At 43.1% G+C, this 26,503-nt stretch overlaps 1 protein-coding gene across 1 annotated transcript in view; it reads right to left on the bottom strand.

Moving 5' to 3' along the window:
- LOC115464626 (collagen alpha-1(II) chain-like) overlaps nucleotides 1–26,503 on the bottom strand; it is a gene marked incomplete at its 3' end in the record, with an annotated part of 114,943 nt that overhangs the window by 59,338 nt on the left and 29,102 nt on the right. Inside the window, exons 4-10 of the mRNA XM_030194990.1 lie at nucleotides 15,085–15,117; nucleotides 14,906–14,938; nucleotides 14,679–14,732; nucleotides 14,440–14,532; nucleotides 9,597–9,674; nucleotides 4,979–5,023; nucleotides 4,798–4,851 (exon numbers count right to left, since the gene is read on the bottom strand). Of these exons, the coding sequence (XP_030050850.1) occupies nucleotides 4,798–4,851; nucleotides 4,979–5,023; nucleotides 9,597–9,674; nucleotides 14,440–14,532; nucleotides 14,679–14,732; nucleotides 14,906–14,938; nucleotides 15,085–15,117 (390 nt within the window). The remainder of the gene's footprint in view (nucleotides 1–4,797; nucleotides 4,852–4,978; nucleotides 5,024–9,596; nucleotides 9,675–14,439; nucleotides 14,533–14,678; nucleotides 14,733–14,905; nucleotides 14,939–15,084; nucleotides 15,118–26,503) is intronic.

The raw sequence follows: 26,503 nt of genomic DNA on the forward strand, positions 1-26,503 counted from the left end.
TGGGAAAGTCTCATGGGAAAGTATCATCTCAGAAATTGAGAGCTAGGTATCTAACCATTGACTTCTATGGAGAGGTTTGTGTATAAAAGAGGGGACAATTTGCCATAGCTTTGGAATGCTCCCCAACGCTTCTGTCAGACGGCAGGGCTCTGTCCGGTTGTACCCAGAATCTGTCTGCTGAATGTACCTGATTAAAGTCTGATGTCTGTATTTGTACCAACTTGAAGACTTGTCTTTGGGTAAGAAATAAAATGTATCTATCTATTTAAACCTATCTCTGTCTTTATTCTATCTTCTCTTTACCTTACATTTAGCTTACAAGGCACATCACATACACTCAGTCTCTGGAGAAACTTAGACAGATTTTTATTAGGCATTATCTGGGAACATAAATGGCCCAGAGTATACCTAGATCCAGGAACACAGAAAGCAGTAGTTATGGGAATTAGAATTCGATTACAGCCCCTAATGCAAACCCAGAGCAGACCTCCTTGTGATTGGGTGGCAATGGAGGTTGGAGAAATCATACAGAACCTGTTATGTGACATAGGTATCTTTAGCCCCCCGTGTGATCTGGAGTCAGAAAGAGGTCCAAGAGGGGGGGAATTAAAACACAGCTCAGCCATAAAAAGGTTGGCATATTGGGGTGCTGTCCTGGTGCCCATCGCAGTGCCCATTATTTGTAGATAGATATCATTGTTAAAGCGGAAGTAGTTGTGAGTTAAAATGAATTTGATTAATTTTGTAATAGTTTCTGGTGAGTATTGATGGTCCAGTGTGGATTTTTTTTAGGAGTCTTCCACATGCAGCTATGCTATCCGCATGTGGAATGTTGCTGTATAGTGATTCTACATCCATCGTGAAAAGAAGGGTGTTAGGTGCTTGATATTTTTCAATTTATTCAGAAAGTCTGTGGTGTCTTGTATGAAGCTGTTAGTTTTGTGTATGAGGTTTCAGAATTCCCTCTATGAATCCAGATATTTCTTCCGTGAGTGTGCCAATACTTGATATGATTGGTCTGCCAGGGTTTTCCGGTTTGTGGATCTTGGGTAGCATGTAGAATGTGCCTATAGAAGGCTGGTTTGGTATGAGTTTCTTCAGGTGAGGTTGCGCTTGTGTAGGAAATGTTTTGATAAGGTCTTTCAGCTGTTTTGTGTAATCCTGTGTGGGGTCCTCAGTTAGTTTCCTGTAGTATTTATTGTCTGAGAGCTGTCTGTGCCCCTCTTCAATGTATTTTTGTATGTCCATAATTACCACTGCGCCTCCTTTGTCTGCGGGTTTGAGGATAATGTGTTTGATGATAACGCATTATCCTCAAACCCGCAGATTCAAATCATCCCTGAAGAAATTCAAGTCTCAGCTAATTTTTCTCCAACTCTTCCAGATGTCTCTCTTGATTGATTCTATAGCTTGCTCCAATTCAGCAAATCTGGGGGCCCTTTTACTAAGGCATGCTAACGATTATATTCCTATGGGTGTCTTATCATTTTGCACATGCTAAATCTGTTAGCACACCTTAGTAAAAGGGCCCCTTTATGATCTCAGAAAAGCAACCCTTGTTTTTCTTTGAACAATGCATATTTTTATTCTTGTCCCAACCCTTCCTACTGTTTTATCCTTCCCAAACCTTCCCTCTGTTAGATAATGTAACCTTTCCTTCCCATATTTCCTTATCATGGCTGAGTCTTGTCTGAATCTTGTCTATCTGACATATTTTGTCTTTAGTGTTTGGCTGTATATCCTGTTTTTAGCGATGTTCTTTTACTTAACCATTCCCTCTTCGCTATTTTTTAATATTACTCTTTTGTAAACTACTTAGATCTGGGGCCCGATAATCAGCCGTGACTATTAGCATTTTGCTGACTGCCTCCAGTGTTAAACCTGGAAATTCAATGCCAAGCCATATCTGGGCACCAGCATTGAATTTCCAGTTTCTGGAGCTGGCTAACGCATATCCAGTTAAGTGCGATATTCATCATTTAATCAACTATGGGCTACCGCATAAAGATAGGACTGACTTTCATGCGGTCCTATTTATGTGATTAACTGTGCCAGTTAAGTGTTGAATACTGGCACTTAACCGGCCAAGTGCCGACTCTGCTCCCAGAATGCCCCCAAAATAGCCAATTTTAAGTTTGGTACTAACTGGCTATTTTCAGTGCCACTAGCTGGTTAAGTGCCACTGAAAATTAGTGGTTAGCCCCGAACAGGTGATTTATTTATTTATTTATTTATTTTTAGCGCATTTATATCCCACATTTTCCCACAAGCGCAGGCACAATGTGGCTTACAACAGTGCATGAAACAGTACAATAGGAAAGGTAAAACATAGGATGACAGAATAGACAGAGAAAACATGGAACTGTTCAGCAGGTGCCAGCGGATCAGAGTCCCCCGCCAACCAACAGCCAGGAGCTGTTTCTGGCTAGTTAAATTACTTTCAATATTGACCCCTTTGTCTTTACAATAGATTTGCGGTCTATCAAATAAATTGAATTTGAACTTGAATGTGAGAATCAAAATTGAGGGTCATTTAAATGCAGACTAACCTGTAAAATTTCAGGCATTGACTTAGCCAAATGAAAAATAATTCCTAAATGAAGGTTTGTGAATAAAGTGAAACAATGGGGGCAAAATGGTAGTTATGTGAGACTTTATATTTCTGTCTCTAGGTATATCTAGCTTTCATTTTACGTATGATTCACAAAGTGAAAATGAAGCGTCCTAGAACACTGAACGTGAGTCCAAGTGTTTTTTCTATATTCTTGGCTTCTCTGCAGCCTATTTTTAAGTTATTTATTGAATACATTTGATATACTGCTTGAGTCTACACATAGGCATAGAGCGGTTCACACCTGTACAGGTACTTTCTGTCCCAAATGGGTTCACATTGTACCTGGAGCAATGGAGGGTTAAATGACTTGACCAGGATTACAAGGAGCTGTAGTGGGAATCAAACCCAGTTCCGCAGGCCTGCAACCTGCTGCACTTAACTACTAAGCCAATGGTTCCCAAACCTAGCCCTGGAGGCACCCCAGCCAGTCAAGTTTGCAGTATATCCACGATGAATATTCTTGAGATAGATTTGCATACAGTGGAGGCAGTGCATGCAAATCTCTCTCATGCATACCTCCTACCCACCCCCATCCTCCCACCCTGTCAGACTGTCACTGAAATGCTTTGATGTTTCACTTATACTGTATATACTGTCATCTACCAACATTTGCTCATTTCCGATCTGACGAAGAAGGGCAACCTTCGAAAGCTAATCAAGAAATGTATTAAGTTATGTCCAATAAAAAAGGTATCATCTTATTTTCTTTTCCATGTTTTATTTTGTTTTATTTCTATTGATTACCTTTAAAAGTGGACTAACACAGCTACCACACCTCTTTGCTTGGGTTAGAAAGCCAGGCAATTTTTTCCTCATTCTGTTCAATAATAATATTCACCCATTTCAAGGGTGCTTTATGATCTTATCCTTCTTGCTCCACCACACAGATGCCCAAAATGGGAGCCATGGTCTTCTTAATATGTGGTTTTATGCACTATCAAGTCTAGCACCTCCACCAGATAAAAGTTCTGTGGGTGATAAGGTATGGAGGGGTTTTTGTCACGTCATCAGGATGCTCTAACAGCACGTGCTGCTGCCTGGCTCCTCAGTAGCTCTTTCTCCCCAGAATTTAGCACTTGCTGGAGCTGCCACCAAGTCACATGTCCTAATGGGAAGGCTCAGCCAGATTTCGTTTTACCCTGCTGCATCTCTGAGCTTGTTCTTCTTATCTTTCTGAAAGAAACTGGATTTACAAATCCACGCTGTGGGATAAAACCAGGCCTAGCTCATCCTGGACTCTGTGCTATGGAGCTTGTTGGCAACACCCACCATTGGAGCTCAGCAAGTCTCTTTCCATGAGACATGGCATATCAGATGAGGCTCTGGTAGTACAGGCCTTTTATTAAAAAGAAAAAGATGAAACTTCTGAGAATGTATTCTTAAAATACCTTAAGCAGGTCTGCTTGATTTCTGGACATGGCCTTGTCAGCAAAACCATCACAAAATAGCTCAAGCTCACTACACATTAGGGGTTTGACAGCACATGCTCTGTACTGGAACCCCGTTCCACGTAAGGTACTTTGTGGTACTGTTCCCCAAACATGGCTGCTACCACGGGTACCAGGGAGTAAACATAACTCAGTTGCTTAAAACATGTCAGAAACAATGACTCAATAGTCATTTCTGTCATTGGCACAGTGTGGGTGTGTGCAGTCTACAGAAAGCAGGGCTCTCTTTCAAGCTTCAACTTCCAAAGAACGACCAAAATTCACTTAGGAAACAAATTGTGACATATTTTTTCTGTTTCCAATAACAGGCACATAATGTGCAAAACCACAGGAAATACTATATATTATAGTTTTCTCTCACTGCACAGCTTACACTGCATGTCACAACACTTCACATTCAAAGATGGGGCACATACAAACGGCCCTACTGTGCCTCACTAAAACTGATGGGAAAGAAGGCCAATCTCAATTGCTGCATCGCAACATTTTGGTTTCAGTGACCAAGACAGAGGCAAAGCATAACTTCTACTGTGTGCCAGGCGTGCCCATACAGGCTATGAGTCACACTGTGAGTCAGAGCACATTAATATTTGGCAGTGGGATACATATATGTAATATAATGTGCCACAATATGAAATACTGATTCCAGTAGCTTGCAGCTCAGTGTCCAGTGACGGGACTTATACAAGTTTTGGACTTGTTAAGACTCCACTAATCTTAAGTCTGGATACTCACAGATGTTCCAGATTCACCTGGTTCACCAGGGCTGCCTTGAAAACCTTGAGGTCCCTAAAATATAGTACAAGAAACATTATTCAGTATCTCAGAAAGACAACATTAATTGTGCGGTGGCAAAAGTACATCTTTGAAAGCGTTTTACAAGATTCTAAGCAACTAAAAAAGGGGAGAAACTTACAGGAGAACCTGTGGGGCCCGGTGGTCCTCGTGGTCCCATTGGGCCCTGCAAATGAAACAAAAGACAAGATCCATAAGAATGCAGTGGTCCAGTAATATATATTGTTGATGTTTCACTGATGCTGTCCAGCATGGGTAGTGCTGAATAATATTCATTCTTAAGCCCTGGAATAACTGTATCTCTGTTATTACTGCTCGCTCAGACTCATAAAAGAACTGCAGTATGCTCATTTGCAATAGTTTCCAAGCAGCCCTCAGCTGGAACAAAGCCATGATTAACCAGCCCTGACTTTCATTCACTGCTTGCCAAGACAGGCTAGAGCAGAGGAAGCTGCCTGCCAGAAATGGTCTGCAACTGCATGGAACCGGGGCTCCGGTCCACATTCTTAACATTGTCAGTCCAAGAGCAACAGAGACCAAATGCCAAACAAGTCACTCTTTTATTTGTACTCCTTTGCCACTGCCTTGGGTCTAACTTTAGGCATGCTGGCAAACAGGGAAACAAATCAATTAAGACGGGCTTCTGTGCAGCAAACTGTTGGTTACATAACCACATTACAGTAATTCCCATGGTTAGGATGATGGGCTCCATGCCAAGCACTGGAAAACTGAGTATTTTGCTGCTTTCATGGGTCCATAATGTGATGTTATGATGTTTTAATACATATAATTATGTTGTACATTGCTTAGAATGCCAGGTGGGCTACGAATTAGTTTAATTCAGTAATTAAGGGCCATGAGAAAGCTAACTCTTCCTCTCTGCTCAATTATGGTAAAGACTATTGCTGCAGTGCTGTGTTTAGTTTTGGTCTCTGCACTTTGAGAAGGATGGGGAACATCTGAAGAAATTTCAAAGGTAAAATTTTAAAATAGGTCTGTGTAATATGACAAGTGAAGATAGTCTGATGAAAAAGAGATCATGGAGGGATGACTTGACAGCAATATTCAAAAACACAAATTTTAGGGCTCATTTTCAAAGCACTTACTTACAAAGTTCCATAGGTTACACTAGAACTTTGTTAAGTCTAAGTGCTTTAAAAATACACCTCAAATAGGGTTATGGTAAGATGGCGATCATCTAGCCACTGTCTCCACTGCTGACGGAAAAGAGATAGTGAGCTTAAAGAGCAGTAGGGGAGATTAAGGTTCAACATTAGGAAAATCCTTCCAACTGAGGGATGCAGTCAGCCACTGTGACAAGCTATCAAGGGAGGTTGTGGAATCTCTATCAATGGAGATTGTCAAATCATCTCTTTGGGCTGGTTTAGATTCAGTGACTCCTGCCTAAATTCAGGGGGATGACCACTAGATCAATATTTCTTAAACTATGGCTTGTTGTGACCACCAATGGCATTTTTTGTGGCTACAGTTCCTTTGCCACTGTCCAGCTCTTCACCTTACTGATGTCACCATTGTGATTCCCTGTAGTTTTCCATGAGTACAAGCTTCAGAGTGCTTGTACTGCCACACTGTTCTCACGAGAAAGAGTGTGAGTACAAGATGGCTCACACTGGCCAAGAGCTAAACAGAACCATAGAAACAGCAACGGTTGAGCAGAGAGATGAACATCAGCAAGGCCCAGATGGCAAGAGGAATACACTACACAGTGCAGCAAGGATAAGGGCATTTCTAGTAAAGTGCTAACATGTTTTAAATATTTCCTCTCTAAGGGCATCTTTTACTAAGGCGCGCTCACGTTTTTAGCGTGTGTTAAAATGGTGGGCGTGCTAAACGTTAGAGAGGCCCATAGGAATGCATTGGCATCTCTAACGTTTAGTGCACCCACAATTTTAGCGCACGCCAAAAATGTGAGCGCGCCTTAGTAAAAGACCCTCTAAGTGATCTAACAAAAGGTGAAGAACAAGGTGGATTCTTCTCTCACCATATCCATCCTTCTGTTGTACTTAATCCCCTCAACACTCCTACCTTCCACCAGTTCTCTACCTAATTCCCTAGCCAACTCATAGGCGACAAGCAGAGGAACATACTTCTCTCTTTCTGACTACTGCCTGCCATTTTCACAATAGTGAAGAGATGTACAGCAGCAGAAGATGGCCAAAAGTGGGAAGAATATTGGTTTCCTCTACTCTTGCCAGATGGGTTTGAGAATTGGGATAGTGGGTAAGTGCACCTAAAGTACATGCTTCAGCAAGGTCTCTTCCCGAAGGAAAATGGCAATATTCTACTCACCCCGATACCAAAAGACACCATGAAAAAAGCAAATGAAATCACCAACTACTGACCAGTAGCATCTATCCCGCTGTCAATCAAACTGATGGAAAGCATGGTGGCCAAACAACTTACACATTACATAAACAAATTCTCAATATTACATGAATCACAGTCAGGATTTTGCCCTTCACACAGCACAGAAACAGTACTACTCACTCTCCTAGCCAAATTCAAGCAGGAAATAGCAATAGGTAACAACATCCTCCTCCTCCAATTTGACATGTCTAGTGCATTCGACATGGTAAACCATAATATATTAATAAGATTACTCGACAAGTTCGGGATTGGTGGCAACATACTCTCCTGGATCAAAGGTTTCCTAACCACAAGAACATATCAAATAAAATCAAAATCAAGCATATCACCACCGTGGAAAGCAGACTGCGGAGTACCACAAGGATCACCGCTATCGCCGATCCTCTTCAACCCCACTAGCCAAGACCTTATCCAACCAAGGCCTCAACCCTTTCATCTATGCAGACGATGTCACTATATACATTCCTTACAGATCTACACTGACAGAAATCACTAACGAAATAAAGATCGGCTAGAACACCATGGACTCTTGGGCAAATGCATTTCAACTAAAGCTCAACAAAGAAAAAACACACTGTCTCATTCTTTCATCCCAACACAGCACAGACAACCCCACTACCATCAACACCCCAGATCTAAAAAACCCTCAGAGTTACAATGGACCACAACTTAACATTAGACAGTCAAATAAAATCCACAACAAAGAAAATGTTCTTCTCAATGTGGAAACTCAAACGTGTGAAACAATTCTTCCCGAGGGAAACATTTCGCAACCTGATACAATCAATGGTACTAAGCCATGTAGACTACTGCAATGAAATTTATGCAGGATGAAAAGAACAAACCTTAAGGAAACTTCAGACCGCTCAAAACACGGCAGCAAGACTCATCTTCGGGAAAACGCGATTTGAAAGCGCTATACCCATAAGCGAAAAACTACACTGACTCCCAGTCAAAGAACACATCGCCTTCAAAATCTGCACTATGGTTCACAAAATCATCTACGGAGAAGCACCGGGATACATGACAGACTTGATTGACCTACCAACCAGAAACACATCCAAATCAACACAATCATACCTAAACCTGCACTACCCAAGCTGCAAAGGACTACAATACAAATCAACTTATGCATTAAATTTTTCCTACATCAGCACACAACAATGGAACGCACTACCAAAAGCCTTGAAAACTACATACGACCACTTACACTTCAGAAAAACACTAAAAACTCACCTGTTTAAAAAGGCATACCCTTCCGATCCAACTTAAATGCCTGATCTCTGCAACACAACAACACTAAAGTTCGTAATGGTCATTAAACAACTATTCCGTTGTATGATTCCTTTATGTGGTCCTACCACATGAACCTTATCTTACCACAACAAAACCTTGTATTTGTTTACTCCGGAGTCTGCAACCACGCTCCAGCACTATGTAAGCCACAATGAGCCTGCAAATAGGTGGGAAAATGTGGGGTACAAATGTAATAAATAAATAAATAAATAAGGGAGGATAGGGAAAAGGGATAAGTGTTTGAACTGAGGCTTGAAAGAGAGGTGAAAACATGATAGGGAAGGATAGATGATGGCAGGGATGATGATCTGGGGTGATGTTGGTGTGTGTATGGGGAATGAGATCAGAAAAGCTGGGTAATGCATCGGAAGCAGGGCCACTGAGAGGGAGGGGCAAAATTCCCTAGGCCCGGGCCTCCAAGGGTGTCCAGCGCCAGGGTCTCTCTCTCTCTCCTGCTCTTGATGGGACCTGGGTGATCGCATCCTGACACGGGCAGGAGAGAGAAAACTTTGGCACTGGGCCCCACTTGGAGGCTGGACTTCAGGCTAGGGCTCTGGGCAGCTTTTCCTCTCAGGCCGCGCGTGCTTGGTTTTGAAACCGAGCATGCACAACATGAGAGAAAAAGCAGCTGCAGGGGCAGGCCAAGTGGCAAAAGTGAAGAAGAGCAGCACTGGAGGAAGACCTCTTCTGCTGACTGGGCCCTGGGATCCACACCAGCCAAGGTAGTTGCAGACTGCAGTTGCAGCGGGTGGGGGCGGCAGCAGCAGCGGTGATCCTTGGCCCGGCGGTGGTGGCCTTGTCCCGGGCCTGGCTCAATCTCTCGGCAGCCCTGATCAGAAGGAGGGTTGGTACAAGCATCAGATGGGAATGGGGAGGTCAATGCATTAGGGCTGATGAATGGGTAGGTGAATGAATTGGAAAGAATTGGGAAGAGGGGTGAGTGTGTAAGGAAAATGTGTTATGGCAATCACCAAAAAATGTGCTGTAAGAACCTCTATAGGCCTGCTAAATCCCTTCCAAACATTTCAATGTTTCTGGAAGACACTCATTCTTACCATTGGTCCTTGCATTACACCCAACTGGGCACCTCCAGCTTTCTCATCAAATCCTCCAGTCATCTGAGCAGCAAAGTTCTGCAAAGAAAGTACACAATTAGCTGTCGGGTTACTCTAGTAGTGCAAAGAAACAAGGAAGGGCAGCAAGATGAAATGAACAAAAAGATGGTTCCTGTTGTAACAGCAGTGCTATCAATGCCCAAGTCCTGGAGGGAGATTTTATTCATTTAAGTTTGGTGTATCATCATTCATGCAAGACCTCAAGGTGGCATGAGTCGTCCTGATTTTCTGACATCCCCTGCTTGTATATTTTGGTACCTGAACTATTGATTTAAAATGGAAGATAAAAGACTATCAACCACACAATGAATTTAAAATGAAACTCAAAAACCAAGAATACAAAAAACTCTCCTTTCAGAAAATGGGATCATTTCACAGATCCACTATAAACTTAAAAAAAAAAAGTCAGCACATTAGACTGAGAGGAAAGAGAGCTAGGACATATAGGCAGTATAACCAGATGGCTTCAAGTCACCAGGAACAAGCTGAACAATGTATGCCTGGACCTACAGTTCCAATCTTCTTAGGGAAATCAGTGAAAAATCAGAACTGAATCATGCTGTACTTGATGAGATCTGGAGCTATCTAATAACCCTATGACTAATAAAAATCATACAATAGTCTCTGTTGAGTGATGGGAGGCATGCAATAATCTCTGCTAAGTAACAAGAAGCTTGCAATGGTCTGTTAAGTGACAGAAGGCTAGTAGCGCTATAGAAATGATAAGTAGTAGTAGTAGTAGAAGGTATGCTATAGTCTCTGTTGAGCGACAGAAGGCATATAATAGCCTCTGTTGAGTGACAGAAGGCATGTAGTAGTCTCTGTTGAGTGACTGGAAGCATGCAATAATCTCTGTTGAGTGACTGGAAGCATGGAATAATCTCTGTTGAGTGATAGAAGACATGCTATAGTGTCTGTTGAGTGACTGCAAGCATGTATAATATCTGTTGAGTGGCAGGAGACATGCTGTGGAGGGGCATAATCGAACGGAGCGCCCAAGTTGTCATGAGGGCGTCCTCGCAGGACGGCCCCGTAAAGGGGCGGGGCAACCCATATTATCGAAACAAGATGGGTGTCCATCTTTCGTTTCGATAATACAGTCGGGGATGCCCAAATCATGAAATTTAGGTCGTTCTTAGAGAAATCCTTAGGTCATTTTTGAGATGGTCGACCCGGTTTTCAGCGATAATGGAAACCGAGGACGCCCATCTCAAAAACGACCAAATCCAAGCTATTTGGTCGTGGGAGGAGCCACCATTCATAGTGCACTGTTCCCCTTCACATGCCAGGACACCAACCAGGCACCCTAGGGGGCACTGCAGTGGACTTCACAAATTGCTCCCAGCTGCATAACTCCCTTACCTTCGGTGCTGAGCCCTCCAACCCCCCCCCCCCCCAAAACCCAATCCCCACAACTGAACACCACTACCATAGCCCTAAGGGGTGAAGGGGGGCACCTACATGTGGGTACTGTGGGTTTGGGGGGGGGGGGGGTTGGAGGGCTCAACATTTACCACCACAAGTGTAACAGGTAGTGGGGGATGGGCCTGGGTCTGCCTGCCTTAAGTGCACTGCACCCAGTAAAAACTGCTCCAGGGACATGCATAATGCTGTGATGGAGCTGGGTATGACATTTGAGGCTGGCATAGAGGCTGGAAAAAAATGTTAACATTTTTTTTTGGGGTGGGAGGTGGTTGGTGACCACTGGGGGAGTAACTGGAGGTGATCCCTGATTCCCTCCGGTGGTCATCTGGTCAGTTCGGGCACCTTTTCGAGGCCTGGTTGTGAAAAAATGGACCAAGTAAAGTTGGCCAAATGCTTGTCAGGGACGCCCTTCTTTTTTCCATTATTGGCCGAGGACACCAATCTCTAAATCACGCCCCAGTCCCGCCTTCGGTACGGTGCCGACACGCCCCTGTGAATTTTGGTTGTCCCCGCGATGGAAAGCAGTTGAGGACGCCCAAAATCGGCTTTCCATTGTGCCGATTTGGGCGACCCTGAGAGAAGGACGCCCATCTCTTTCGAAAATTCACCTGCAAGTCTCTGTTGAGTGACTGGAAGCATGCAATAATCTCTGTTGAGTGGCAGGAGACATGAAATAGTCTCTGTTGAGTGACTGGAAGCATACAATAATCTCTGTTGAGTGACAGGAAGCATGGAATAGTCTCTGTTGAATGACAGGAGGAATGCTATGATGACAAGAAGCAAGCTGTTGTTTTTGACAAATGGTAGTTGGTATGTTATAATCTCTAGTGAGTGACTGAAAATGTGGCAGAATCAGGGCTCTTCATTTTCAGGTTTTATTTTATTTTTCCCCAATGAATATATTGGTGTTGACTATAAAAACAAAAATCAGGAGAAAATCAGTGCCAGTGATAAGTTATATTTAACTCATCACATTCTGGATAAATATCAAGTGTTTACTTTGGTAGGCAAAAATGTGAAGTGCTGCTCAGCTTTGCCTCCAGTGTCAGTGGAAAATGAGGACTGGGGAGCACACCGGGGTGTGTGAGTGACATCTCACTACTAAAGTCAGATAGAAGATGAGGCTGAACCAGAAACAAATTCTATAGAACCACAACTAAATTATGCATGGTGAAGCGGTACAAAATTAGAGCAAAAAAACTGAATACAATTTTTTGTAAGACCTGGGATATTTGGGGTAAGTTTCAGCTGAACATGAAAAGCCCTAACTATAGCCTATCATGTGTGGGAGAAAGCACGCTTGAAGAATCCTGCTCACTGTGCAAAGACATTTCTACTGAGCCCTCAGACTCAACCTGCTTCTTTTACTCAGGCCAATAATCAGCTCTTGGCAGTCAGAAATCTTGAAGGCGCTGACCAGCCTGAACAGACTTTGATCCAGAAATCAATGCCAGGCCCAATCCGAGCACCTCTGGCATGAAATATCTAGATCGACTGGCTGCCAGAAATTATCCTGACACCAACTGTTCTACAGACCGGTGCTCTGATAAAGGCAGGACAACTTTTTTAGTACCTTAACTTTATCTGGGCACTTATTAGCATTCTGAAAATTGCAAATCCTGGCTCCACCCAGACTCTGGCTCAGACTGCCAAAACACTGATAGTACCACGATGGTCTCTCTGAATTTTCAGCAGCATTATCTTGTAATGTGCTAGCGAAAATCCAGGAATCACCCAACCAGCCTCTCCTGCCTGGTTAAATCATTTTCAATATCGGTCCAACTATTTTCAGAGGGCGTCTTTCCTCATCCCTCATGCTCCCTCACATTTTTAGAACATTTTTTCCTCAGTTATGTTCAGAGCCTCCACGCTGTGTGCAGAGTCTACTACCACTTTTACACAGACTCTTTTCCTAGTCACTGCCAGTGATAAAAGCTTTTCCAAATTGGGCCTTTGACCGCTCCTCAATTTTTATGAATCTTTGCATCCCTTCCAATTTGGATTTCATCTTATTCATTAAACCGGAACATTGCTGCTTTCATGCTTAGATATAATTTGAAGTTGTTCTGCAGCTGCAGATATTTATTATCTAGCGTTGATTGACATCTCTGCTGAATTTGATACTGTAGACCCTGTTATTTTGACCAAACAGCTTAAGGAAAATGGCATTTCTGGTACATTACTAACATGGTTTAGCTGTTTCTTCTCTGAACAATTACAACAAATCTGGATAGGTAATGCTCATTAGTCCTGGTATACAATGGCAGAGCTTTCAAAGGGACATGGTTGGGGCACGGTTTGGGCAGGATTAAAATGCACGTGTATAGGGAAAGATTTCCACATCAGGCTTTAGTTCAACTCAAAAACATACAAAGGTTTTTTATATGTACTGATTTTGGCCATTGTTTATTTCTGCCTCCAAAATTAAAGCAAATTAAAAATGGTGCCCTCACTATTTAATTGGTGGCACCTACACGTGTAGGTTTTCAAAATAGGTCAACCACATGTGGAAGTTGCCAAATCACCCTTCCAGGTATAAGTGCCAACGTATCCACATGAAGTTGCTGGCTTCATGCAATTTAGGTTTTCAACATGTGTAGTTGTAAGATGGCTGCTCCTGAAACACATTCTGACAAATGCACTTGTGCAGGTAGCTTAGAAAAGGCTCTGTGTTCCTTTTCTAAAATACCACTGGACATCTTGATTCTGATCTCTCTGTTTTGTGTAAAATGGGGCTCCATTTAACCACCTTTATAAAGAGATTAGCCCAAGGCAGTGTACAGCAGGTACAGTTTAACATAAAACTTACAATTTTTTTAACAGCATAACAATAGTAAAATGACTAAATAAAAACATAAATACAGTAAATGAGGTAAACTTGAGAATAGCAAATTAAACCTAATAATAGGCCTACCATGAAAAAGTATCAAAAATATACACATTTAACAGCACTGAAATTCAAATAACAGAATAAGATGTCAGCATAATACATGTATATTAATGACTGTGCATTTTATGTTATTATTCTGTTTTTCTTTTTCTTTCAGTTCATGTTTCATTCTTTGTTCTAAGTATTTAGGACCTCTTTTACCAAACCACAGTAGTGATTCCCATGTGGCAATGCCGACAGGCCCATTCAAAGTGAGTGTCCTTTGTCGGCATTGCTGTGCCAGGAATCAGTAGCATGGTCTGGTAAAAGAGATCCTTAATCATTTTAAGATGTACAGTGTAACCCATTTAGAATTGTTGATAATGCGAGTTAAAAATGTTAACTAAATAAATGAAAGTAAGAATAACTGATCCTAAATTTTATACACTGTTTGCTAGTAATAGTAGCCAAAGTTTCTTGAGTACTCACTCCTCCAAGGCCAGGTGGACCGGATGGGCCAGGTTGTCCAGGGTTGCCTGGGACTCCTGGTTCACCATCTCTGCCTCGGGGTCCAGGTGCACCCTAGATAGGACAGACAGGAAGAAGGAATAACTTGTTTGCCTTTTTCAGAAGTGCAACACCAGCAAACAAAAGGCTCAGATAACAAATTCACTGAATACCATAATGAGAAAAAGGAAACAAATCTTGTTAAAGGAAAAGCGCCTTACTTTCTCCCCTTTCTCGCCTCGTTCTCCTCGTGGTCCCTGTTCTCCTAATGGTCCCTGAAACAAAACAGGAAGAAATTAAGTGAGAAAACCTTACAAGTTCACTGAGTACACTCTCCTACACTGTGTGCCCTGGAGAGAAAAAAAAAACCTCCCAGCAATAAGAAAGGATCGGTAAGGCTTCCCAGGTTATGCAACTTACACAGAAAGACAGAAAGAATTGTTTGTACCTGTGGTCCTGGAGGTCCTCGAGGTCCTACCACCTAGTTAAAAATAAAGACAAAACTTGAGATAAAAGAGAGAGCACCATCCATATCTCCAATGAAATGGATCTGAGAAGTAAATCTCATCAGCGCTCTTGAGAAAATAAGAAATGTGCTATTGGCTGTTCATTGAAGCCAAGACTTACATCTTTAATATCTCCAGGTTCACCTTTTTGTCCCTGTCAAGAAAATCCATGAAAAGATATAAATGATAGTAATATGCCATCTATGTGCTAAGTTAGCCACTGTGATCCCAGTTTGATGTAAACAGTTCTTACATATTTATTACAAAGGTGTATATGTTGCCCTAACTCAATATTTTTTTAGGTGTGAGTGTGCATGTCTGTGTGTTTGGGTATGTATGAACTAAAACCAGATATGTAGCAGGATTCTGACAGGTTCAGAGAACAGCACATAACTAAAACAGAATCTTGAACATCAGAGTTTACGTAACAAAAGAGTGCTGTCACTTTTTTCTAATGGAAAACTACTGTCCTCTTTGGGAAAGCACTGTAAGCTCCCCAGGGCTATATTCCTCTCAATCTTAGCAAAATATAATCCTCTGCCAATGGCTATGGACTCCCTCAAGATCAATACTATTCCACTGTAGAGGAGAAGAGAGACAGACTAAATCAGTCCTGTATAGGGCTGGCCTGCTAGCTCAGTGGTACTGCTGTTCACTACCAAGCTAGAGATCTGGGTTTGATTATCCAGCTCAGCTTCTGCTTCTCAGACCACCTTTTCACTGCTGCTTTTAGCTCCTAGCCACAACTGCCCTCCCCTTGTCCCTTCCTCCCTTCTCACCCATTACTTCCCTCACCCCTAACTGTCTTGTCTGTCTGTATTATTTAGATTGTAAGCTCTTTTGAGCAGGGACTGTCTCTTTGTATCAGGTGTTCAGCGCTGCGTGCGTCTGGTAGCGCTATACAAATGCTAATAATAATAATAATGATGCTGTGGAGGAAACATTCTAAGCCTCTAGGAGAAGTCATTTCTATTGTTGTGTAGTGGCAACACCTACTGACCACACACTAGGTGCACATATACCAGATTCCTGTCAGAAGCCATAGATTGCGGCACTTGAAGGAAGAGAAAGAGGGGTTCAAATGGGGCACAACCCAGGATAGTTTAGAATGAAAGCTAATGGCACCAGAGCCCAAAAAAGGCACTCATGCTGGATATCCAAAGGAGCAGAAGAAATTTGCCAGGCTTAAAAAAAAGAAGATCTGTTTCACACAGATTGCAGCAAATCAGCTGCAGTTCTGTTCTATGAACAGAAGAAAAGCCATGTTGAGTCAGACCAAGGTCATCGAGCCCAGCATCCTGTCTCCAGCAGTGGCCTGTTGAAGTACCTGGCAGATCCCCAAAAAGTAGACATCTAGCTCATTTCCAGGGATAAGTGAGTGACCTTCCCAAGTCTAAATGGCTAATAATTTCTTAATGGACTTTTCCTCCAGGAACTTGTCCAAACCTATTTTTGCTTCCAGGACCCACACTTATTACACTTAGAGAGGTGCAAATTATAAACTAAGGTGAATTCCAATTCAATAAGGTTCATTTACTATAGGGTTGCATCAGTTTTGCTGTAGTACAAACTTGTGCCACCTTTACCAACAACAAAACAATCCCATAATGTTCAAAGGGGAAAATACATTTTTTGCAGTGGAACAAAACTGGTATAAACCTAAGTGTGAGTCCTAAGAAAGCTTTTACTGATTCTAGAAATTAGATTTGTCAGATCTGTTAGTTAAGAGGAAACGAGAAAGCAGAGAAAAGCCTGGTAGATGGGTAGCAATAAAGACTACAGATGGGAAGAAAGAAGAGAGAAAGGACGATGTTAAGTAGTGGTTTAAAAAAGGTCAGACTATTAAGGCTAAAAAATAGTAAACTTCATTTGCAAGTCCTGCCCATAATCTGAGAATGTAACGATAGACAGGGTTTACTGGATCATAATTACTAGTCACAACAGGATTGGTAGCTTTGCCATTTTTTTTCCTAACTTCCTCAGTTGTCAATCGTGATCTGCATCCATTAAACCCACCCCACCGCTGAACAGGGTTTAGAACTGTTCATAGCATGGAAACAATGTTAATCTCAAAAGCGGATAAGACAAGTCATAATTTGAGTAACAATGGTAAAGCCCTTTTATTACAATTCAATCTTTCATCAGCTTTTGATCTAATAGATCATGATATTTTACTTTTTGAATTGAATAAAATTGAGTGTCAACAATGTGTTAAATTGGTTTCGGGGCTTTCTAGTGTCAAGATCTTACAAGAGATCTGAGAGTTGGAGTAATCCCTGTGGAGTTTCTCAGGGGTCTCCTCTCTCTCCTACTCTATTTAATATTTTTTTCCATACATTAGGTACAGAATTATCTCAAAATGGCTTTACTATTTATAGTTCGGCGAATGATATATCAGTTTTAATTCACATATATTCTTCTTTGCCATAGGTTTTAGTTTTGGTAAATAATTGCCTAGAGCTTATAAACTCTTGGATGTTGAGATATAAACTAAACTAAATATGGACAAAAACAAATTTTTACTTTTGGATTACAGGCCAGAACCCCTGGAGAATCATATTTTGGTTGGTAATATTCAATATCCTTTGCAATCAGTTATACAGCTACTGGGAGTTCATATCAATCAGACTTTATCATTGAATATCCATATTTCAATGCTGATGAAGAGTTCCTTTTTTTTATTGAGGAACTTAAGATGGGTAAGAAAGTAGAGGAGTGGCCTAGTGGTCCTCAGTTTCCATTATCGCTGAAAATCAGAAACGACCAAGTCTAAGGACGACCATCTCTAAAGCTGACCTAAATTTCCAGATTTGGGCATCCTCGACCATATTATCAAAGCGAAAGGTGGACGTCCATCTTATTTCAATAGTATGGGTTTACCTGCCCCTTCGCAGGGACGTCCTGCGAGGATGTCCTCAGAAAAACTTGGGCGTCCCTTTTGATTATGTCCCTCCAAGTGTCCTGCACTGATGATGTCAATTCTGATAACAGCTTGCTGCATTGACGTCCATTTTGATAAAAACCTGTGTCAATGCTGATAACACTGTCCTTTATCAGCAGCTTCTGTACAGTAAACAAGAATTGTTATTCTTCTGTTAGACTTGTTGTCTCCACAATGTCTTAGAGTCTTTATAGAGAAATGAAGCGGTACAAAGAAAAGCTACGAGAATGGTATGGGATTTGCATTACAAGACGTATGAGGAGAGACTTGCTGCACTGAACATGTATACCCTGGAGGAAAGGAGAAACAGGGATGATATGATACAGACGTTCAAATATTTGAAAGATATTAATCCGCAAACGAACCTTTTCCGGAGATGGGAAGGTGGTAGAACTAGAGGACATGAAATGAGATTGAAGGGGGCAGACTGAAGAAAAATGTCAGGAAGTATTTTCACGGAGAAAGTAGTGGATACTTGTAATGCCCTCCCGCGGGAGGTGGTGGAGATGAATACGGTAACGGAATTCAAACATGCGTGAGATAAACATAAAGAAATCCTGTTCAGAAGGAATGGATCCTCAGAAGCTTAGCTGAGATTGGGTGGCAGAGCCGGTGGTGGGAGGCGGGGCTGGTGGTTGGGAGGCGGGGCTAGTGCTGAGCAGACTTCTACGGTCTGTGCCCTGAAAATGGCAGATACAAATCAAGGTAAGGTATACACAAAAAGTAGCACATATGAGTTTATCTTGTTGGGCAGACTGGATGGACCGTGCAGGTCTTTTTCTGCCGTCATCTACTATGTTACTATGTTAGCACCGGTCTTACAATTCAGAGGTGGCCGGTTCAAATCCCACTACTGCTCCTTGAGATCTTAGGCAAGTCACTCAACTCTCCATTTCCTCAGGTACAAACTTAGATTGTGAGCCCTCCTGAGACAGAAAAATATCCAGAGTACCTGAATGTAACTCACCTTGAGCTACTACTGAAAAAGGTATGAGCAAAATCTAAATAAATACATTTTTGAGATAACAAGGTTGCTTGTTCAGTCATTACTACTTTCTAAATTAGACTACTGCAACTTTTTTTGAGTTTTTTGATTGGGTGACAGAAGAATTGAATCAGGGACGAGCTATGGACGTAATCTACTTAGATTTCAGCAAAGCTTTTGACACGGTTCCCCACAGGAGGCTTTTAAATAAACTGGATGGGCTGAAGATAGGACCTAAAGTAGTGAACTGGATTAGGAACTGGTTGACGGACAGACGTCAGAGGGTGGTGGTGAATGGAGTTAGCTCGGAGGAGGGAAAGGTGAGTAGTGGAGTGCCTCAAGGATCGGTGCTGGGGCCGATTCTGTTCAATATATTTGTGAGTGACCTTGCCGAAGGGTTAGAAGGTAAAGTTTGCCTATTTGCGGATGATACTAAGATCTGTAACAGAGTGGACACCCCGGAGGGAGTGGAAAACATGAAAAAGGATCTGAAGAAGCTAGAACAATGGTCTAAGGTCTGGCAATTAAAATTCAATGCGAAGAAATGCAAAGTGATGCACTTAGGGAACAGAAATCCACGGGAGACGTATGTGTTAGGTGGCGAGAGTCTGATAGGTTCAGACGGGGAGAGGGACCTTGGGGTGATAGTATCTGAGGATTTGAAGGCGACGAAACAGTGTGACAAGGCGGTGGCTGTATCTAGAAGGTTGCTGGGCTGTATAGAGAGAGGTGTGACCAGCAGAAGAAAGGGAGTGTTGATGCCCCTGTATAAGTCGTTGGTGAGGCCCCATCTAGAGTATTGTGTTCAGTTTTGGAGGCCGTATCTTGCTAAGGATGTAAAAAGAATCAAAGCGGTGCAAAGAAAAGCTACGAGATTGGTATGGGATTTGCGTAACAAGACGTATGAGGAGAGACTTGCTGACCTGAACATGTATACCCTGGGGGAAAGGAGAAACAGGGGTGATATGATACAGACGTTCAAATATTTGAAAGGTATTAATCCGCAAACGAACCTTTTCCGGAGATACGAAGGCGGTAGAATGAGAGGACATGAAATGAGATTGAAGGGGGGCAGACTCAAGAAAAATGTCAGGAAGTATTTCTTCACGGAGAGAGTGGTGGATGCTTGGAATGCCCTCCCGCGGGAGGTGGTGGAGAGGAAAACGGTAACGGAATTCAAACATGCGTGGGATAAACATAAAGGAATCCTGTTCAGACGGAAAGGATCCTCAGGAGCTTAACTGAGATTGGATAGCAGAGCCGGTAGTGGGAGGCGGGGCTGGAGGTTGGGAGGCGGGGATAGTGCGGGGCAGACTTATACGGTCTGTGCCAGAGCCAGTGGTGGGAGGCGGGACTGGAGGTTGGGAGGCAGGGATAGTGCTGGGCAGACTTATACGGTCTGTGCCAGAGCCGGTGGTTGGGAGGCGGGGCTAGTGCTGGGCAGACTTATACGGTCTGTGCCCTGAAGAGCACAGGTACAAATCAAAGTAGGGTATACACAAAAGTAGCACACATGAGTTGTCTTGTTGGGCAGACTGGATGGACCGTGCAGGTCTTTTTCTGTCGTCATCTACTATGTTACTATGTTACTATGTTTCTGTTCTTGGGAGCGCCCAGATGCCAGTTGCAAAAACTAGAGTCAATACAAAATATGGCTGTGAGACTAATCTTTTCATTGCATAAACATGATCGTATTTCCCAATTTTATGTTAAATTACATTGGTTGCTGGTAGAGGCAAGGATCGTATTTAAATTTGCTCTTGTATTGTTTAAATTTTTAAATGGGGATTTCCCAGGATACCTAATATCATGTGGACTTCACAATTTATAACAGGATTAGATAATCCAACAATTCTTTACCGTTTTCACCTTCTCCTAATAATAACAGTTGAATTGGAAGTGGGGTCTACAATCACAGGTCACCATTTTCCCAGTTGATCTCTAAAAAGGGCAGACTGAAAGTCAGTCTTGGGATGGGGGAGTTAGAATAGGAGGACACAGGATCTTCTTAGGTTATACATTTTTTCCCACAAAGGGGAAATCAGGAAATTGGCAAGCAGGAAAGAAGTGACATTGTGATGCTGCATATTGTACCAATCCAAAATTCCAACTCATCTTCCTACTCTTGTGAGGATGACACCCTCTGGGAAAAACAGATGCCTAGAATGACCAACCATCCTGTCTTTAAACATATAAACCATCTGTCTAAATGCTGGATTACAAATAAGCTACATTCATTCCACATTTCTAACACAGTAGGCTACTGACAAGCTAGAAATTTGGAATAGATGCAGTTTATTTGCAAACAAGCAATTTGAAGTGTTATTTTAGCTTATCTCTAATTCCCATCATACATCACAATAACATCTACAAGTTAACCACACTGGAGCCTACCCACATCAGTTCACTATATACTTCAGTGGTCATCCCCTTTGACCTCTCTAAAACTACTTGCAGTAAGAACATTCTTTTCATTCATCACTTTACAGGCTAAGAGATATGTTTAGCACATGTCCAATAATCATGGAGGTCACAAGAACTTTTAAGATTTCATGCCATAGCCCATATAATGAGGCATGTGATGTTCACTGCTGCTGTCTTGACTTTATTTCAACTCAAGCTTCTATGAACTAAAGAAACAACCCTTGCCAAGTCTCCAGTGACCTGTTCCTATGCAGATCTAATGGCTAATCAATCCTCATCCTACCTGACCTCTCTGCTGCTTTTTGACACTGTTGATCACCCCCCACTCATTGATATGCTGTCCTCACTTGGATTTCATGGCTCTTGTCTGTCTCGGTTTTTTTCTTATTTCTCTTTGTGTGGAGGGAGTGGAGGAGTGGCCTAATGATTAGAACAGCAGACTAAGAACCAGGGGAGCTCAGTTCTAATCCCACTGTGGCTCCTTGTGATCTCGGAGAAGTCACTTAGGGGCAACTCTATAAAGTGGCACCTAAATGTAGGCGTGCACTGTCACATAATATGCCCGAACCATGCCTAAGTTAGACACGGGCATTTACACCAGGATTTAGTTGGCATAAATGGCTGCACCTAAATCTTACTCACGGGTATGGCCGCCACGTGTATTCTATAAACAGTGCCTAACTTTAGGGGAGGTTTATAGAATAGTGCTAAGCGTGGTTTTTTTCAGGGACGATTTTTTTTTATGCCATATATAGAATCTGGTTTTATGTGACTACCATAGTGATTTATAGAATAACATCTAGCTCATACACGAGTAAATGCCCATTTGCAACATCATTCTTGCACATAACTGCAGCTGTTCTATAAATCTAAATCTGGGCATCTGTTATAGAATTGCATGTACAGCCTTTCAATGTCTGGGGTACAAACTCAGATTGAGGGGCATAATCGAAAGGGGTGCCCATGTTTTCCTGAGGACGTCCTCGCAGGACATCTCCAGACAGGGGCAGGAAACCCCGTATTATCGAAACAAGATAGGCTGCCATTTTTCGTTTCGATAATACGGTCGGGGATGCCCAAATTGCGAAATTTAGGTCGACCTTAGAGACAGTCGTCCCCAATTTTTGACAATGGAAACCGAGGACGCCCTGGCGAAGGGGCAGGGAAACCCATATTATGGGCAGCCATCTTTTGTTTCGATAATATGGTCGAGGACACCCAAATCTCAACATTTAGGTCAACCTTAGAGATGGTCGTCCTTAGAGATGGTCATCCCCGGTTTTCGGCAATAATGGAAACCGAGGACACCCATCTCAGAAATGACCAAATCCAAGGCATTTGGTCGTGGGAGGAGCCACCATTCATAGTGCACTGGTCCCCCTGACAAGCCAGGACACCAACCAGGCAACCTAGGGGGCACTGCAGTGGACTTCACAAATTGCTCCCAGGTGCATAGCTCCCTTACCTTGTGTGCTGAGCCCTCCAACCCCCCCCCCCCAAAACCCACTCCCCACAACTGAACACCACTACCATAGCCCTAAGGGGTGAAGGGGAGGGCACCTACATGTGGGTACAGTGGGTTTCTGGTGGGTTTTGAAGGGCTCACATTTACCACCACAAGTGTAAAAGGTAGGGGGGGATGGGCCTGGGTCCGCCTGCCTGAAGTACACTGCACCCACTAAAACTGCTCCAGGGACCTGCATACTGCTGTCATGGAGCTGGGTATGACATTTGATGCTGGCATAGAGGCTGGCAAAAAATATTTAAAGAGTTTCTTTTTTAAGGTGGGAGGGGGTTAGTGACCACTGGGGGAATAGGGGGAGGTCATCCCCATCCCCGATTCCCTCCGGTGGTCGTCTGGACAGTTTGGGCACCTATTTGAGGCTTGGTCGTAAGAAAAAATGGACCAAGTAAAGTCGCTCGTTAGGGACGCCCTTCGTTTTTCCATTATCGATGGAGGATGCCCAAGTGTTAGGCACGCCACAGTCCCGCCTCCGCTATGCTTCCGACATGCCCCTTGAACTTTGGTCGGACGGAAAGCAGTTGAGGACACCCAAAATCAGCTTTCGATAATGCCGATTTGGGCAACCCTGGGAGAAGGACGACAATCTCCCGATTTGTGTCGAAAGATGGGCGCCCTTCTCTTTCAAAATAAGCCTGATTGTGAACCATCCAGGGACAGAAAAATACCTGCTGTACCTGAATGTACACCGCTTTGACAACTTTCAGACTTGCAAGCGGTATATAAGAAAGAAGGCATGCTGTGGTCTATAGTTTCTTGAACTATGGACCGGTGCAAGATGTAGTTTCTCTCATTTTCACTTCAGGCTTGTCAACTCAAAGAAGGTTTTGTGTTCTGAGCACTGTTCCATTGCATACAAGAAGATGCAATGCTATTTTTCTTAGTGAAATCAGAACTCTACACGCAATGAGGCAGCCATAGGACTGGATTAACATGTTTGGGTTCATCTTGGTGAGGGGGCAACCCTGTCCTACTTTAATCTTTATTTCAAAATGTGGTATTTTGTCCAGCTCTCCCTCTTTATTAAAGTTAATGTTAAACTCATTAAAAATGGCATCTACTATAATAAAACTCACCCTCAACGTTCTGAAGACAACGTTCTGAAGTCACTCAGTCACTCCCTGAAGGGTTCATGGATTCATGGTGGTGAAGCCACAACACTGACCATGTCTCTCAGCCCCGCCCTCGCATGACGGACCAATCAGAAAAAACACACTCAATGTTCTGAAACACAAAGGACCATCACAAAACCGTTCCCAGGCAACGCTAGGCAACGTAAGACGGACCAATCAGAGGAAACTACGTGGCAATAAGGGAGGAGCATTCACCAGCAGAATGGCTCATTATCTGTGCAGCACGGAGAGCACAGAACCACCGCTTGAACGAGAGAAGAATATTCCTGTTGTGGGTATGTGCAAAAATAGACCGGAAATGGGGGGGTGAAAGAAATTTTTAAATGCCTAATGCCGGTACTGAAGAGTGCCGGAGGGCCTATAGCACAGACTATATTTGGGTTCGCTAGACTTGGAGTCGGTGGAGCCGGAGAACAGTGTGCCCCTCACCATCTGGGACGTGGGCGAACAGGACAAGCTGTGGCCCAGCTGGAAGGATTACCCGCGACCCAGCCAGCAGCAAATTTCCCTACTCCTTCCCTGCCTAGGAATCGCTGGAGACTGGCTGCAAAACTAACGAAACAAACGCACACCGACACACCACCTCCATCATTCGAAAGGCATCCACTCTTTCTACAACAGAAATGCAAACTAATAATACAAAACAAACAAAGAATACCCGGTTTCTCATGCGGCTGCAGGTAACTCCCTACCCCCTTCCTCTTCCCCTTTTGCTGAAGCGGCCAAGGACGTGCCCAACCATCCCCAGCCTCAGGCAAGCCATCTCCCACCTCGGGGATTCCCCAAGCACCCGGAAAAAGATGGCGCTGCTTCCCGCAGTGCATAAATGTTCCAGCATTCCCCTGCAGCAGGCCTGAAATGGACAGAACATAACGGATCACCCCCCCCCCCGACGGCCCAAGACCGTGCTCCTCTCCCTTCCGCCAACTTAAAACAACCATCCGCGTCCTCAGGCAAGCCGTCTCCCACCTCCAGGATGCCCAGACCCCCAGCCCAACGGAAAAAGACGGCGCTGCTTCCCACAGCACATTTCACTTCCAGCGTTCCCGTACAGCAGCCCTGAAACGGCCAAAAAATACCGACAGACCAAGAACGTGCTCCTCTACCTTCCGCCCATCTAAAACAACACTGCTGCCTCAGCACAACACAAAAAAAAAAACCCCGGAAAAAACAACCCACCACTCAGCAAAGGCTGACCCCCCTACAACCACATTTACATTTCACCAACAGAAAGACCCCCATCCACAAACCACACACACACAATACAACAGAAACACACCCTCAAAGCCACACACCAATCCATCCTACTTTGCCAGCACAGCACATCTCCCAAGCCCCCACCCAAAAAACAAATAAAAAAAAAAGACACACATCAACAACCTGCACACACACCCCACACTCACACACACACACACACACACGAAAACTCTGTGACACATACACACACAAAAAAAAAAGCCACATGCTAGCACCCGTTTCATTGGTTTCAGAAACGGGCCTTTTTTACTAGTTTGTATTATATTACACTTTTTCCTCAAACTAAGGTTCAAGGTAGCTCACATAAGATTATCAGAATTATCATCAATGATTCAAGACATAATAAAACCCAAACATTGAATTATCAACATTCTCTTTCTCCTAATACCGCCAAACAGAAAATATCCACATTTTCAGCTTGTGTTGCAATTTAACAGGTCAATATTCAGTGTGTTATAACAGAGCAGGAAAGGATCCTGCCAAATTAAACCATGCTGAATAGGATGGGAATAAATATTCAGCAACACTTAACTACATACTAACATAGTAGATGATGGCAGATACAGACCTGTATGGTCTATCCAGTCTGCCCAATAAGATACAACTCATTGCATATGGTATGAAGTGATACATCATACGTATACCTGATCTTGATTTATCCTTGTCATTTTTAGAGCATAGACTGTAGAAATCTGCCCAGCACTGGCCTTGTTCTAGAATTTCTGAAGTTTTTGTCAAAGCCCCTGAAAAGTTTCACTCCAGCCCATCCAAATCTATTCAACCTCGATCAGGGCACAGACCATAGAAGTCTGCCCAGCACTAGCTTTCACCCAAATTTCTGCTAAGCTTCTTTGGATCCGATCCTTCTAAATAGGATTCCTTTGTGTTTGTCCCACGCATTTTTGAATTCCGTTGGCATTTTCATCTCTACCACCTCCCGCAGGATGGCATTCCAGGTATCTACCACCCTCTCAGTGAAAAATACTTCCTGTCATTATGCCCTTTCAACCTCAATTCATGCCCTCTGGTTCTACCACCTTCCCGTCTCTGGAAAAGGTTTGTTTGCAGATTAGTGCCTTTCAAATATTTGAACATCCATACCATATCAGCTCTCTTTCTCCTTTCCTCCAGTGTATACGCATTTAGGACAGTAACAAGCTTATTTTCGAAAGTGATCACCAGCTATTTCCCAACATAAATCGGAAGATGGCCGGCGATTTCTTAAAAGCGGCGAAATCAGTATAATCGAAAGCGGCGTGTTTGACAGCATCGCCACTT

The sequence above is a fragment of the Microcaecilia unicolor genome, chromosome 3 (genome assembly GCF_901765095.1).
Source record: "Microcaecilia unicolor chromosome 3, aMicUni1.1, whole genome shotgun sequence".
Lineage (NCBI taxonomy): Eukaryota > Metazoa > Chordata > Amphibia > Gymnophiona > Siphonopidae > Microcaecilia > Microcaecilia unicolor.